The sequence below is a fragment of the Ambystoma mexicanum genome, chromosome 4q, assembly GCF_040938575.1.
Source record: "Ambystoma mexicanum isolate Mex_15411 chromosome 4q, UKY_AmexF1_1, whole genome shotgun sequence".
In the NCBI taxonomy this organism is placed as follows: domain Eukaryota; kingdom Metazoa; phylum Chordata; class Amphibia; order Caudata; family Ambystomatidae; genus Ambystoma; species Ambystoma mexicanum.
The window spans coordinates 724,682,217-724,699,906 of NC_090928.1; the positions used below are offsets into that span (position 1 = coordinate 724,682,217).

At 41.8% G+C, this 17,690-nt stretch overlaps 1 protein-coding gene across 4 annotated transcripts in view; it reads left to right on the forward strand.

The window, feature by feature from the left end:
* The window catches only part of LOC138467966 (synaptosomal-associated protein 25-like), a 752,318-nt gene extending 735,466 nt beyond the window's left edge, over nucleotides 1-16,852 (forward strand). For all 4 annotated transcript variants that reach the window (XM_069608316.1, XM_069608318.1, XM_069608315.1 and 1 more), the window contains one exon: nucleotides 15,316-16,852. In XM_069608316.1, coding sequence (XP_069464417.1) covers nucleotides 15,316-15,384 — 69 coding nt within the window. In that variant the 3' untranslated portion in view covers nucleotides 15,385-16,852. The remainder of the gene's footprint in view (nucleotides 1-15,315) is intronic.
* The last annotated feature ends 838 nt before the right edge of the window (nucleotides 16,853-17,690 follow it).

Genomic DNA, 17,690 nt, shown 5'->3' on the forward strand with positions numbered 1-17,690 from the left:
ATGTGCATAACACACAGAGCAATTAGTAGACAAGGAGCAGAATTCCTACAAAAAAAAATAACAGTCTACAAACCAACGAGACCCCTCCGATCAAGCAATGAAATCCGCCTGGAACTCAAACCATACTTTAAGACAAAACTTGGAGGCACCTCCTTCTAAAACTTAGCCGCAAAAACCTGGAACGACATCCCAAAAGAAATAAGAAACACTGAAGATCACCTAAAATTCAGGAAATCACTAAAAACCTGGCTCTTCAACACCACAGACTAAATCTGGAAACCAAAACCGGAAAAAAAATGATGACTAAACCGGAAAGGACACGGACATCCCCGACCCGAGAGGGTAACTCCCACGGCACCTGGAGGGGTGACACCACATAGACTGGAACCCAGGTGGCACGCACAGAAACTGAGTCAACTACCCCAGACAATCCCACCATCACTTCGCCCGCCCATTAGCTACCGCCAGGCACCACAGTGTCATGGAACTGTCTAGATATTGGCAATCACTGCATGACCCGAGATGATTGACATTGGCAGGTGCACCTACCACAGGAGTATGAAGGGAGGATAACGGGAGCTATGAGAGAGCATGTTAGAGGTGGGGGCCAGAGGAGTAAGGAACCTTATATGCCAGTCGGACCCAGATCAGGACAGAGCCGCATCAGGGGAGACTACACAAGCCGAGCGCCTCAATTCAGGATAGAGACGCAAACTAACCAACCCTAACAATTTCCCTTTTCTGCATACACCTCTCAAACTCCAAACCAAACACAATCAAAACCTACAGCACAACAAACCGCACAAACTTCACTACATCGCAACAACAAAACAAAACACACATAGTATTGCACAACAGTACACGACGACTACCGGCCGCAAACACCCCAGGCCCAGCCAACGGACCCTCCGGGCTGAGGCCGCCAACAGCACATCACTGCTCCCTTGCACTTCTCCCGCTTCCTCCCACTAACTCAACCTCCCCTCCTCTTTCAGAGCACCAGGGGACCATTCCGGTGGTGATAGTGCGCGGTACAAATGTCCTTTAACATTAACATTAACATTAACACCAAGATAACCAAACATCAACTAGCACTGTTCCTCATAATAAAATGCTCCCTTTCACAATCTGATTTCAGCACCACCATTCAATCACTGGTACTATCATCCCCAGAGGATAAACACACTTCAGCCCTTGTACAACTCATTAAAGAGGCAAGACTACTAACCAGCATTTGGGAAGTTTGAGCTTATCTCCCCACGCACAGTGATCTGCACAAGGTTGCTGATGCCAGCCGTGTCATCTTCAAAACAATCTACATGCATTCAAGGCAGAACTGATTCGGGCACCTGCCTACTTAGTTTACAAGCTAGTAATTTCCAAGGGACCAGCACAATTCCAGAAGCTATAATACCACTGTCCTGAAAACCAAGGGTTTCTGGATGAAATAGACCAGGCATCAGGCCTTCTCCTGGCAGTCACCTGTACTATGGAATACCATCCGATCAGACATTCACCTTTTTCGACACACTACTACAGTTCCAGAAGGAACTGAAGACTTTACTGTTCAGATAGTTCCTTAGCTTGCATGTGAGTCCAGGTGTACCAGGCAGTGTCTCCCCAATCACCACAAATGGGGCTCACTTTGTCAGAATTAAGTTTATCGGTTTTAATACGTAGATTTCTATAGAGCTCTGTTGCCCCTTGGAAAGGTTTTTACTCTGTAATGCGAAATACAAATATAATGGCATTTGTAACTGAAGTGCATGGACAAAATGGACTCCAGGGTCCCCCGAAACAAGCACGCAGATGTTGGTCTCTCAGTATTATGTATCCACGCTGGTCTCTTTCATGCAAATGCAGAGTGATGGCCACACATTCTTGGGGATTAGCATAAGGTCCAGGGCTGTGCAAAGAAAATCATAAACAGATGATATCCAGAAATAGATGGAGTTTGGAAAGGCCTGTCTCGTTCCTAATCAAACACAGTTAGGTCTGGTGCCAAAAATTGCAGAATGGGTGCCAATCCCAGCTTCACTACTATATACCAAAGAGAGTGATCCCGGGCAACTCAATGTTCAGCCTATGGTGAACATTGAGCAACACGTGTGACATGGTTTAGTAGGCTATAGTGTTGCCTAATTTATAACAACACTCATGGCAGCACTACTTAAAAACAAAAGTGAAGGGGTTAAACAATGTCTGCTACAATATACATTTTTGCTTCTATGCCTTTAAGAAGAGGATAGTTTGTAGTGCTGCTTCATTTATATGAGCACTCATTGCAGCACTACCTGCAAACCAGAGTGAAGGGATTACAAAATGACCCCTTCAATTTACATTTCTGCTTCTAAGGAAGGGCTCTGCAACCTTTGGCTCTCCAGATAATTGAACTACAACTTACATTACCCCTCATTATTGACAATGCTGGCTAAAGCTGATGGGGTGGTAGTCCAAAATATCTGGGGAGCCAAAGGTTGCAGACCCCTGCAAAAGGCGCACGGCCTGAGATGGGTAGAGCATGGAGAAGGGGTGGAAAAGGTGCTTAGTGACATGACTGCATTCATTTGGTTAGGCCTAGAGCAGCAGTACACCTAAATACATAATTGGTGCCTGCACTGAACATTACTGAATGGTCCTTCCACCAATGTCTATTGTTAATGAGTTGCCTCATGACATCTGCATAGGGATGCAAGTAATCGCCAAGCATGTTTACTCCTTATTCGGTCTCATTAGTGTGCTGCAACCTGATTCCTTAGACACAATATGCAAGGGAGCCACATCTGGTCATACTCTTGCACGGCTGATAAACTAAACATAAAAAATTGAATTGAAGTCATAGTAACCTCGGGCATTGCTCTTGGGAGCTTTATGTCCCAAGCTGCTCCTCACTGATGACACCAAAGCCACTGAAATATATCTTGATTGTGTGGGGTCCCATGCAGTTGGGTTGTGATCTAGCAAATCGGTTGGACTGCCTGTATTGGTGTAGTAAAGTCAGAGGCAAAGGCATACACTATGGTATCATCATGCAATGAGACTGAAGCATGCTTGGGATTGCTTGTATGGATGAAGCATAGCAATTTGAGCTAGACTGCCTCTTGTGGTGTCAGTCAAAGCCTAATTGGATTTTCACTTTCTATAATTCCACAGTGTTCTCAAAAACACTGCAATAGAAGGTTTCATAGAGCAATTGTTTGTGGTTATGATTATTTCAAAGCTTTCAATCCATTAATCTTCAGTACTCTATAGAATACCCTCTCTCACTTCCATAGAACACTTCAACGTCTTCTTCCCTCTCCCATAAAGAGACACTACAACATTCTACCTCTTCTACAAACTCCCAGGTGCCAGGAAAATTATTTGTAAGGAAACCTCATCATCACCACAACAATCAACCACTTCAATTACATTTACCTGTGAAACTTCAACACAGTGGAGATGCCACCTCCAAGAACAACAACACAGCTGTCCTCAGCCGCCTTGATCCTCTCAACATCATGCAACTAATCACTAAAAACACCCACATCAAGGGAACAACATCTCAGCCTCTGGAAAGATCATCTTGTCACCATGTTGCATACTGATCACACTGATCCATCTATCCAAAGCCAACCAAAACACACCAAACCGCTTTCCTGCGTCTCAATGTTTTCTCAAGTGGAAAACTTAATTGGAACCTCTCCATGTTGGTCTCAGCCCCCACCGGCCCTTACACATTATCAACATCATCTGAGAAATATTCAATTGGACCATGAAATCTTCTCAAGCAACATTTGTTTCCTTACAAGTAGCTTCATTTAACCTAAACCTTTAGCCCCTTGGTGTGCACAGGAATTCGTGGATAGCAAATGTTTCATCTGCAAACAAGAAGAAGCATTGTTCAAATTTCTCTCCAATGACAGTCTTACCAAGTTAAAAACCATTGGTAATATCTGCAATAAACCCATGACTTCAGCCAAAGTTGCCTACAATCTTCCCATGTACAGTCTACACTTTATCTCTGAAGCCACTAACAGTAGTCAAGTCATATTAGAAATGCATCAACTTGTTTGCAAATGCTTCCATCGCCACTGAAAAGAGAAATGGAATGCAACCAATGCCTTTTGTATTGCTGAATGTGATGGCTTCCACTCCACAATATGACATCCCATGCATGCTCGCAGTCGCAAGCCACCCAAAGGGATCTCCTTTAAAAAAAACTCCCAGGAATGTACCTAATCACAATCCTTGCAGTTCTGAACACAACCTCCTATGAAGATGAAATTGGCTTGTTGGACACTCAGGAAAGACTCTCCAGGTATTCTTTTCTCTCTCTTCTCACCATGCTCAATGCCTCCCCCTCATAAGGCTTCTACTTAAAAGCCCTAAAAGCCAGACAAAACCTCCGTCTTCTGAAACCCCTCGCTTGATCTAGAAGACCTAGGAAAGGATCAAAGAATCACATACCTGCTATATCTATAGAAGATACAGAAATGGCCTACTCTACTAAAAACTAGACACGCATATCAAAATCACCCCCTCGTTCACGAGTACCATTCAGGCTTTAGGCCAAGCTCCAGCATCAAAACGGCCACAAATCCAGCTGGTGGACAACTTCACACTACACATTACATACAACCCATGTCTCCTAGTTCTTCTTGACCTCTTAGCAAACTTTGACACTGGCGACATACATGCCAGTACACATGCAAACCTTCTACATCTGTGTCTATCATATGTAGTCAATCAACAAACAATGTGTCCATGTGGAACCCTCCAAATGAGGCCTTCCCACAGTCATGTGCGGGGTACCTCAAGGATACATCTTACTCCCTATAATGTTCAACCTAAGTATGGAGTCCTAACCACAGCGCATCAATGACACCCAGCTATATCGTGAGGTTTCCACCAACAACATGCATGGGCCAGAAATATCCCTGCCAGCCATTCAAACAACATGGATGTTAAGTGCATAGCTAAAGCTAAACCCCAAATCACAATCCATCCTCACCACCAACTGAAAGCAAGCCCACATTCCAGCCTGCCTTACAAACATGAAGCTATTTTGCTTCACACCGCAGCTCGCCCACACCTCCAAATTGTTTATTATCTCCATCGACATTGACTTTTACATCCATAAGAATGATCAGGCAGCCGGATAACAGCTTTCCCTAATATGGAAAATCATAACCCAATTTTTCTGTCACTGATTCTTGTACTGCAAATCAAGCCCCTATCAGCTGACACCTTGACAGTGGCAACATCCTTATCATAACACTCCCTGAAATCATATTGAGTCTATCGAAGGGTATATTACACAATGCGGCTTGCCTCAAAATATGACAACAACACCCCTCCCTAACATATTTACCCTCCGTTTACATAAAGGTCCGCCGCCGCTTCAAGGCTGTCTGTAACTTTTACAAGGCCATCTCAAGCAAGACACCACCCTATTTGATAAGATTAACATGCTAGGAGTCTAATGCTATAACAGAATATTTCCTCCAAACCAAGAAGTGCAAAAAGTAATAAACAGACAACAAGCCTTTTACAACTACACTCCCTCGGTCTGGAATAATCTCCCACCAGAAATCAGACATGGTCCTCAATTATGCAGTTCAGAAGAAAGCCGAAAAAACACCTATCCAAAAATTGTAAATTCCACAATGACTGATTTGCCTCCTCGGAAGCCTCAGGTAACTCCACCTTGCACACTATCTGCCACTACCTGCCCATATTAATTGTCATCCCTCCACCCGAATTGTAGCCTACCCACTGTACAGTGTTTAGTTGCTTTATAGTTCATTTGTACACAAAAAAGTACCTTGAAAAATACATAAACTCGTGCAGGTCACCCAGTACACTTTGTGTAATGTAACCCTATACATGTTGTGTTAACTATTAAATAAACTACAAAGCACCCACACACATTTCCCACGGATTCAGTGTTACTTTATTAGTTGTTTTTGAGCACGGGTGGCTTGGGATTGTAGGGCATTCAGTGCTATTTACTAACAGCATTGCCCTTTGCGGTTATGTTTTTTAAAATTGTTACCTTAGGAACATACACGTATTCATTTGTTCAACAAATACTGCAACATTCTGATGACATCATGGACGCTCTGTGAATAGCAAAACGACGAGTATATCAATGCACCATTGTCTAATGCCGGCAAGACCTTGAAGTAGAGAAGGTAACGAAAGAATCAGTAAACAGGATTCAATACTACTTCTTTACCTATCAATCATTTCATCCACGTGTGCATTCCTCAGCATACAAACATTTAAAACCATTTATATAATAATAGTCCTGTCAATTTAAATTGAGGGTGGAAGTGGAGGCTGGTTAATTATTCGATTGGATGGGCATAAACAATTTGCCAGGAACAAAAAAAGAGTGACCGAGCGTAGGGAGGGAGCCCTAATTAACTAATGAAATATGTTTGAAATAATCCGTTAAGATGGTGCATTTTATGGCACAATTTCTGTGGCAAAAGGGGTAAAAATACACAATTTATATTCGGTTTTGTAGGGTAATACATAAACAAATCCAATAGATGCCACGTCACCAACAGTGCATACCAGCATTTTCCAAAGCATTATCATGATGCCTTTACCCACAACATATACCAGTATTCTGCCAGCATAAAAACATGTTCATGCTGGCTGTTCTCATACATGTCCATAGAGACTAGCGTCCCCAATATATGCCAGCATTCCTGCATAAGAACATAATAATATATGAACACATGTATGTGCTGGCTCTGTCAATGAATACCAGTATCCCCATGTAAGAACACACTCCCGTTGGCTTTGCCCATAATGCTAGTAAAAATTACCATAAGAAAGTATGTCCATATTGGCTGCACCAGTGTAGGTCAGTGTTTCACATAATAAAATGTATCATTTTAGCTTTGTCGTTAATGCCTGTGAAACATGCCATGCTACTGTAAGGAAGCACCCTTGCTTGCCCATGTCACTAGTTTCTTGATAAGATGCTGTCCCCAGAAATTCAGTTCGAAAATCCATCAAAGAATTAAGCGATTTAACTTGTGGTGAGCAGTGTGATGAGCTGTGGCTCAGTCAATGTTTTTTTACTTTATTCTCAAAGACCGTCTTTATGATTTTTATTGGTGCAATATGTGGTCTCATTCCAATTATTCCAATCATTTCCCTCATATAATGTAGCTTCTTTCTGAGTAGTATTTTTGTCCTGGAGGTGGGAACCTCATAACAATGTACTCTACGCTATAACCAACCAGGTCAGAACACTGCAAGGACAGTTTGAGATGCAAGACTTAAATGCAGTCGAAGGAGTAGTGCAGGTGTGAATCTCTATACAAACATTGCCCTCATGTACCTGTTTTATTACAAGGTTACCTCTTTAACAGTTGCAATACTGTGATCTCCTTTTAATCCCTTGAGTGAAAGTGTGATTGATAACCTCTGAGTTCTTCTATCACTCCAAATGTGACTGTTTAGGCACAAGCAGCGAAGCTGTTGTCTTCTTAAGGATTGCAAATACTTATTTTGACCCAAGCATTTTAAAACCTTCTTTCTGTGTGAGGGCTTGCAAGTCTCATCACATTGTTTGGCATGATGTTCTATGGAGCGTGCGGGTATAGGCTCTGTCTTTTCAGTCCGAGCTGCGCAAGCAGAGTTCCTTCAACGCATCTTGCTGTGCATGATCTTCGGAATTGATTTGGGATTTTTCAGTACAGTATGCTGGAATCGTGTGTACAGGGGCTCACTGGTAATTTAAAATTGGGCGCTTACCAAAAATGTTCAACTGGAACTCAACTGATAATGTCAAGCTTACCAAGGATATTCATCTCGGCGCTTACTGGGAATGTGAAACTAGAAGCTTACTGGGTATGGCAAACATACTAGGAATGGCAAGTGTACTGGGAAACCCAGACTAGAAACCAGCTGGTAATACCAAACTAAGAGGCTCCTGGAAAAGTTGGGCTTAATGGGAACATCAGACCAAGAGCATCAAGCTTACTGTCATTATCAGTGAGGGAGCTGACTTGTAATGGCAAATGGAAACTTGCTTGGAATCTCAAACTTGCTGGAAATTTCAAACTGGAAGAATTCAGTGTATTTGAAGCTTACTGAGATTGTGAAGCTTACTGAGAATTCTAAGCAAGGAGCCTATTCAGAAGATCAAACTGGGAGATAAGTGGGAATATTGAATTTAGGGCGAATGTCAAACTAGGGGCGAGGATGCAATGACCTGCAACGCCTTATCATGCCATAGCATATCATGGCATTACTTAAAGCATAGAATGCCATCAGATATGATAGGGCAGCCTTTGCCGTTTGCATGGGCTCGTATCATGTTGTCCTTTGAGTAAACGGGTGGAATAATTTTTTGTAGGTTAGAGGAACAGTGGTAGCTGAAGAAGTAGAGCAGATGTTGTGATGGCTGTGTGAGGCAGACCATGTTCAGTTACATGTGATTTCATCGACTCCCTAAACAACTAATGACATTTCAGCAAATACAAAACAACTAATAGCAAAATAATGAATTTCTTTTTTGTTGTTTTTGGGGGATTGCCCCCAAAGCCCCCACTTTTTTTAACTAATACTTTTCCCCCACCCCCAAACCACTATGCCCACTCCCAACTCCATTTCTTTTTTTCCCCAAATTAGATATTTCGTTTTCGTTTTTTTTTGTATTCGTTGTAATTTCATTTGTTATTTTATATTCGATACATTCACTGCATGCCACCATGTTCTATTGTTGCCTTCGTGCATGTGCATTTTCTGGGGTATGTGTTAGGGTTTTGCTGAGTTTTGGTGTTCAGCAAGCCTGTCTCCTGCATGCTGAGGGGTGGTGTGGTAGGTTTAGGTAGCAAAGTGGCTTATCATGCAATTCCATATGTTGACACAGCGTGACTTACCAGGACATATGACATGAATTATCAAGAAGAAGAGAGTAGATGCTAGAGCCCTTGCCCACAACGATGCAACCCTGTGGAAAGGCCTTTCCATTCCCCAGGTGGGGGAGTAAAATCTCCTCAGATTTCAGAAACAACTGAAATCCTGTCTCTTCAGGAAAGCATTCAACAACTAGGGAAGGGCCTCCCCTTGCCTGCAGACTTCCTAGACCAGTATGTCACAAAGCATCGGAATGAGAAGCATTCCAAGTGCCCCAAACGTCCGCCCATGGTGCTGCTTGCAGCATCTCAAGTGTCCATCTGAGCTGTCTAGCCCTTCACCCATAGTCATATTTTTTTAAACACCTTTTTTTTTAAACAATGGCAGGCAATGCAATAGTCGAGTTCTGTCGGTCTGAATTGATGTTTGTAGAGATAGCACAATTACCTTATTTATTCTGGTCTTAGTACTGGCACATTTAGAACATGTCCATCGTATTAGAGCTGCCTCAATGACTATGCTTTAGTTCAAATGATATTACAGGTGCCAATGTTGCAATTGCACCAGTGCCAAGACCAAGCTACAGTATCTTTAAGCAATTTTTGTATATATCACTTTTATTTAATCATCCAAATTGGCCTCAAAGTCCACAGATCTCATCCTGGTTTGGCCCCCAACTTATCTCCGATACTGGTTGTAGCCAGCCTTTCAAGATGTTGTTTTATCACTACACCACAAAGTGGCTTCTTGGCATTTAGGGTCAGCAGAAACTCCCACACCTTCATGCATTGGCCCTGGCCGAAGGCGCGCTGTGAGTCAGAGGAAGCCACACCATTGTTACTTTTAATGCATTCAGTTAACAGCACATTTTCCACCTGTGGCATTTATTTGGCATTTATTTATTATTTTGTTTTTCAAGTATAACCTGTAGTTTGCATGTGTTTTTATATACTCTAACTATGTTGGGGCAATAAGCACTGGTGAATGTGTACAGTCTTTATTATGATGTATTATTTCTATTTATCCGTTCCGGTTTTTTCAGTTCATATTGCATGCATACCAATGCATACTGTATTCTCATATACTACACATAACACACATCGAAGCAATCTACAGAACTTCCCAATAAACACCCCATATACCACATTATTTAAAGGCATTGTTCAGCTCAGGCTCACCCTGCCGTTCCCTCACTCCCCCCCCAAGCCGTTCCCTCACTCCCCCCCCTAAACCCCAGCTGTTGACACCTGACAGCTGCACACTCACATGTAAAATGTTGCCTGGTGCAGACACCTTGCACGTAGACAGAAATGGCACCAACACTCTGTAGGAGGTTAACATCTCCATATGAGTGGTGCATTCTCACCCCACCAAAAGCCCAAATCCAAAGCTACTGGTATAAAAGTAAGAAATTAAAAAAAGGCTTCCCAATCTGTGGCACATATTTCAATGGAGATAGAGACCCTATTCTGAATATTGTTATGTTACCCACAGATACAAAATGACACTGGCTGGCGAAGCTGTTTTCAACCTCTGTATTTTGATATATGGAGAGGCTATCTTCAGACTGAAAGTCAGTGCATAGAACCACTCGACCAACCAAGCCGCAATGGTAATTGCTTCTCCAAGCGTACATAAGCGTAGAAGAGTATCAACTCACCCCCATACATCACATGGCACTCTGCTACAAAATGACAATTGACAAAGTTACTTTTGGCCTTTTGCATGGAATTCGCCATATGCCAGTTATGGCCATCATTTGCTCTATCAGTCACATAATTTGAGAGGTCCTACTCTCACATACCAGCTGTTGTCATACAAATACCAGGTATTAGTCTCATTGCAGATTTTGACAACAAATGTCCAGGTACCTGCACTATTACACAGATTGACCTCAGATGTGCAGACACTAATTCAATTGATAATAAAAAGAAACATGTTGCATTCATGAACCTAAAAACCAAAGGTCAGGCATCATTCCTGTGCATTATTGCTTACTTGGAGCTTGGCTAAGGAAGAGGCACACACTTTCTGTCTCGTGTCTATTGTCATCCCGTCCCACTGGCACCCATGTACCCTACTGTACACTAAGATTCTCGTTGCCTCTGACTGCTCTTACAGAAAAAAATAGTTGTGCATTCACAAGTAGACTACTTTAATCTACGCTCCCCCCTTTAGCAATATAACTACATTGCAATTGCCAATTGTTTCCAGTGGTTTCCAATCAACATGTTTATGGACATTTAACAGCTGTTGTCAGCTAGCATTTGGGGTAACAGATCATGTGGGTTCAGATTTTGCGTGAGGGATCGGGGTACCGCCAAGACTGCAGCTACCAAAGATAGATCAATTATAAAATACAGTACAGCATTTCCTTTTCTCATTGGATGTGGTACTTTGGTTCCAAACACCTACAATACAACATTAAAAGTTGATAGCCCTAAGATAATATTAGCACAGTTGCTCTCATTCGGAAATATATCACTAATGCATTTTAAAATGTGCCACTATGCATTATTAAATGGGACAATATTAGCACCTTACTGCGTACACATTAAAATAAATAAGTCAGTTCACAAAACCCCTCAGCCAACCATGCCATGCTGCCCTGGGTGTATGTTTGTAATATTCTAAATGTCTGCCTTTTGTCCTATGAAGTCAATGAAACAATGTAATCCAAAAGAAGGTTCCTACTACTATATGTGGTTATGCAACAAGAGTATGTGCTTCTCATGTGAGGGGACCAGTGGAGCCGTGTTCTACTCTCACCTGTAGCAGTGGCTTTTTTAAATGCTCTTTTTCAAAATGTAGTTTGGTGCTTTTGTTTTGATGTCTTCAAATACTTAAAATACAAAACAACAATTAAAACACAGAATACCCATACTAGTTGCAACTTGATGTACTGAATGTTTGCTCGTCTACACTTGGACCAGGATGAACTGCCATGGAATGGTTGACTGAGGGTATCTGTGCACTGCCATACTGACTGGAGATAGCCTCTCCATGTACTGAGACCCCCAGGCACGGCTTGACATGTTCCCTCCACCTATCAAACAGCACAGGTTCAGAACTCCTTGACAATCAAAATCATTTTTGCCTTTTGGGTAAAATATGAATTGTAATGGTGTCTCTTTATTGTGAAATCTTTGGGATGCCTTTTTTCATTTCTTATCTTTCGTACAATACTTTGAAACTGAGTTTTGAAGGGGATGTTAATCTCTTACATACTGTTTAAAACCACCACCTTTGTTTGCTTACTGTCCTTTTCACATTGCACCCAGTTGCGGCATGGAAGAGAAGCAAGGGGAGGGTAGCCTGAGAACTTTAAGAAATGTTTAAAAGTTGGCCGGGGTTTTATATATATGCCATTATTACCCAGACCCATTTGAAACTTCTAGAGTGATTTAGTTACCATCTGGAATGTTCAGCATCCAGTGATATTATCGCTGGAATAAAACATTGAGGGTGATAAGATATTTTTTTTAAGGCACTATCCAACACTTTCTCTAATTATTGTAAGACTGGAGGTTGTTTATATAATTGCACCAGTCCTAAAATATGTTGGGGAGGGTGTTTAGTAGCTTTAAAAAAATATATATCGAGTCACCCACAATGTTTTCATTAGCAATGATATCACTGGGAACCCAAGGTTCATATTGCCAAAGAATAAATGTAGGAGTAATTTTTGATTTGCGTAGTAAGTGTTGACTTTACCCAGAAAAAACAAAAGCAACAAAATAACACACATAAAAAAGCAATTTCTCACAATGTTCAAGACAAGCAGCCCGCAGTGAGATGGAACTAGCAGCCCGCGGTGAGAAGGAACTACTCCCAACATTTTTTCTAGGCCCTTTATATCACTAGGCAGGCTCACCACACAGCAGTTTGTCCTTTCTTTTTAAATTGGAGGTTTAGTCTTATGTTTTGATGATATATGACAAGTCAATGTATTGACTATGGCATATTACTAAAAAAAACTTTAAAAACAGGAAGTCCTGGACAAACTTCTATGGGTTGAACAACAAAAAGGTTCACAAATTTGAGAAAGCTCAAATCACCAACAACTCAAATGATTCAAATTCTACCTAAAATATGTTGCTTGGGCTAGTAGGATCCGAAGGGCCACAGAGAAGAATCTCAGTCCTAGACATATTTTGTATGTTTGTCAGATAATATGAATCTTCCAGATGGTAGCTCTGTCACTCGTGAAGTTTAAATTGGGTCTCAGTGTCATTTGCATGTATATAAAAGCGGGTCATCTTTGTTGGGTCTGAATAGTGCTGACTTGTAACCACAGTTGTACACAAGGACGTTCTGTCAGCTTTAAGTGTAGATTTGATTCCAGCCCCTTTTCATGTCTTTTCTGTTTTTCCGTGCTCTGAGGTAGCCACAAAACCAGACTAGTCTGTTCTTCGGCAGTTTTTGTTTTGCAATAGTTTGTTGTTGGGCCATTGATGTTCCAGTATGTGTCATTAATGCTTCTAGAAAAAAAAAAGGATCTCTGTTGTTGAGTTGTCTTCATGGATGTGGATGCAGGGGAGCACATTGCAAAATGGGGAATATTATGGTTTTGAAGGTTAACGTCCTGAGGCATGTGTTCGTGCTAGGATGACCCATAGGCGTAAAGACAGGACAAACTTAATTGTTTAGGTTAAATTGGATGACTAGTACAAACAGATGGTACGCCTTTGCCTCTTTCATGTGTGAGTTTGTCAATAAACTGAGAACAGCCCAGATTGTCGATGTCTGCAACCATCTCATGGTTAAATACATCTAGTAAGCCTTGATCTCAAATGTTCAGATCACTTGCACAAGTTCATTAGGAGCTAGACTGAAGGTTCTGGCCCTTTAAGAGAACAAATGGATTACTGTGCTCAAGAATGGGCAGATTTTCTGTGTGTCTGTATTGAGGTACGTGGCCTAGAGTAATGTTGCAGGTAAGCTAGAGCTTTATTTCCTGGTTCCCCCTGCCCCTCTCTATCCTGATTTGCAACAAACTCAGTTGGCAGAGTGTAGCAGCAGAATCAAGGACGTCTCAGGAATGTCACACTGAAAGTCATCATTAATTGAGCAGAGGTTATCCAATAGAAGTGGTGATAGTGAGTATCACTAAGTAGGAAAGGTTAGGCTCAGATGTGAGTCTTTCACTTATTGTGCTTCTGGAATAACACTGGGCCTCACTTGCCTGGGTTTGCTTGTTTTCTGGTCCAGAGCGGATATGGCCTAGCAGTTGAAGCTTCACTCCTTCCAGACTCCTTAAGGGATAAAAAGCAATTCATTGGAGGCTGTCACCTGACAAGTTCCCCGTGGCTATGATTAATGTAACGAAGTCCGTTCATCCCACTTTGCTCTTGGTCGCGAGTCTATCGAAATGGGTGAGGGAATCTCCAGAGGCGGTTGCCTTGCTGAGGACTGGGAGCCAAGCCGTATCAGACCCAGCAATTATGCTACGTAGCTGGTTTGATATGTTTCTCATACACAGGGCTTGTGCCCTACCCGTTAGGTCTGTACTGCTTCCATTGTACGCAGGACCAAGACTGATTTGCAAATGGTGAGCTCGCTTTTGATTGTTCAGACGTGATAAAAAGTAAAGGAAACTTAGCTGGTTTCCAGTGTTTATGATTAATTCAAAGCAACCCATACGTCACTTTTTGCCGTTTGGCATCCTCTAGTCCTAGAACAACTGAGGGGCCTCAGTCCTCAATAATGTAGCCTATTTCTCCAACTCTGGTCCTGACTTACCCAAGCCCATCAGTCATTTATTTTGTGTCTCCCAAAGCAGATGTGTTTTCTCCACTAGATTTCCCTGCTGGCATTGATACAAATGGTGATGTAGATGTGGAGGCGGCCATTGTGTATAGATACCTGCTCTTCCTCTACAGTTTTGAGAGTACTTTGGCTTAACTTTACCTTAAAGAGTTAGATCACTGCCCACAAATAGAGGCAAGTATCTGCCTTTCTTCTGAACTCATTGACGCAGCACTCTTCCATCTTTGTTCAGGGTTCTGTGGATATCTGGCCTAATTCTAGGAGACAGGTTGCATCTTGTGTGTTGTGGGCAAAATAATAAACACGAGCTCATGATTTATGGTATGACCTCAGCACAGGTGCTCAGAAAGTAAAGCTGACTTCTTAGTTGAAACCAATGGCCATCCCCATCAGTAGGGATGCCAGGACTAAAATGCTGTGAGATTCAATAGACAACTCGGGTCTGCCTTAGAAACCTCTTCGCTGTTAAGCGCATTATAAAAAAACAATTATAATAATAACAGATTCACATAGGTAAAACGTTCCGTTTTTAGAAGTTCCTGGAAACAAAAGGATGCAGATTTAAAGTAACAGTACTTGTTTCTCACATTCGCTCTTTCTTACTGCTCCAGCCCCCATGACGCAATTCACTTAATCTTTCAAAGTTCTAAAATCTTCCTTTGCACTTCTCTGTTTTTCTAGGCTGATTCCAACAAAAGCAGGATTGACGAAGCCAACCAACGTGCAACGAAGATGCTGGGAAGCGGCTAACTGCCAGAAAGCGCGTTCCCTGATGGCTCCCTGCTGTCTCGTGCTTTCCTCGTGGTGTTTTTCCTCTAGATTTACACACACGGACATATCCAAACCCCATGTATATTGTAAATGTATCCTCAGCACTCTGCCAACTTTCCAAAAATGGTTTGTAATTATTTATTTTTTAGATAAACGTATCTCCAAAGGTTGTACATAGTGACGATCTGGTGTTCCTAGTTCACCATAGCTGGGTGTGTTTCGATGTATATTATATTCCCTGACTGACAGAAATGTAGATATATGGGCCTCATTACGAGTTTGGCAGTAATTTGGCAGTACATCTGCGGAATTACCGTCAAAAGCATTTACTGCTACAACCAATCAGTCCCGTTGAATTACCCTGGGATCATTAGTGGTGGCAAGGGAGTGTTAATCCCCATTTTTGGAGTCCGAAAGACAGCATTGGGTATTTTGGATTTTCTGTGAGCAGTAACTCCGCCACAGATAGACCACCGATTTTTGGAGGTGAAGTGGAGGATGTACCCGAGCCCTGTGCTTGAGGTACATTCTTCACTTCATGCCCAAAACGTGTATTACACTGGTGAAGTAAAGTGGTGCAAAAGTGCCGGAAATTCCTTTTCTGATATTTTACCGCCATTTTCTTTCTTACTGCTGTTCTCATAATGAGGCTTATGAATGCTTTTTATATTTCATTCTGCTGTATTGTGTTTGTAAAACTGTGATGTTCTACAAGGCCTGCTGCCATGCCCTCTACTTCAGGTGTCGAAATGTCCCCACAGTTTATCTCGCTTTCTTCAGTTATGCAATGCCCTGTTTCTTGGAAATCCTTAATAGGCATTTTGGAAGTATATAAGATAAGCAGGCTCCTTAAAGTGCACATGATTTATGCCCGAGAATAAATAAGTACTAGACACCACCTTGAAGGGGACCTTACCATGGCATATGCACAATACAGTGATATATATATTGTGCGGCTCAGTAGGGGATCATGCTGCAACCAAGTCATGTTCTGTAGGTATATTTTACCGTACTTCTATGTTTACTATATAACATATACTGCTGCGTACTGGATACCCTCCCCAGCAAAGAACTAGTCTATTCAATAATGCATTAAACAGCTCAGAAATGTGTGCAAGATAGGGCTTTGACTACTGCTCTCAGCAATTATTTTGGATTATTATTATTATGAGATCAGTATGGTAACTTGCCATTTTTGTGCACGTCACCCCCTGGCATTGGTTGTTGTCAGTAACGCTGAGTTTTGCTAACCAAGAGCTTTGCACAGCAAAAGCACAGACATGCTCAAATTCATGGAAACAAAAGGCATAATGAGGGAAATGAATGACGTACAAAAATCCTGGAGATGAATATCATAACAGCATGCAATATGAAATCCTTCCTGTCACCTGTCAGTTTGTGAAGTGATTGACACTTTGTAATTAGCATAAAATGCTTTAAAATTATACATCCATTTCTTGTGGCTCATTTCCTTTTGCTTTAACTCTCGGCATGTGTGTTGGCAAAACCTTCTTAATTTCCACGCTAGTGGGAGGCGGAATCCTGGAAACACTGCTGAGCAGCTCTTCCCAGACGATCCAATGTTCTTTTGGAGACTAGCAGGAGAAGGAGGTTCTAGATTGTTGAGTCCAACGAGCTATCTGCCGGTTGCTTCTCAATTGTTTTTTTTTTTATTTACATAGTACTTTTACAATAAAAAAGAAAAAAACAATTGGTTAACAGATCCATAAACAAGTTAAAAGTGGCGTCGAGTAAAGTGCATCCCAGAGTGCCCTTATTTCGTCATCCACTTAAAAATTCATAGACAGATCTCTAGAAAACGTGACCAGATTCCATCATAGAGTTTTACTTTATTTTGGCTTTTCTATAAAAACCCTCTCAAGAAGTGATATTCTTTGCAATTCCTGGATCCACTCTGTTTTGGTAGCTGGTTTACCAGTCTTCCACTCTCCAAGTATCAACATTTTAGCGGCCATTGTGGCTCTAAGGAACTAACATTCCTATGGGAATGACATGTCATCATCTTCCAAATTCGCCCCTAAAATGAGTGTCCCAAAAGATCATTCTATATCTGTTCTTAGTACAGAATTGATCATCACTGTGTAGTCTTCCCAAAACATTCTAATGTGTTCAAGCATCCCGTCCCTATGTTCACAGGCCCAACACATATCTGTGCCTCTTTCTTCCATTCTAAGAGGAGTCCAGAACACTCTATTCAAAATGCGCATCGGTCTATCTTTGTCACCCCCACAAAGTGAAGTCAGCTGAACATTCTCACAGAAGCT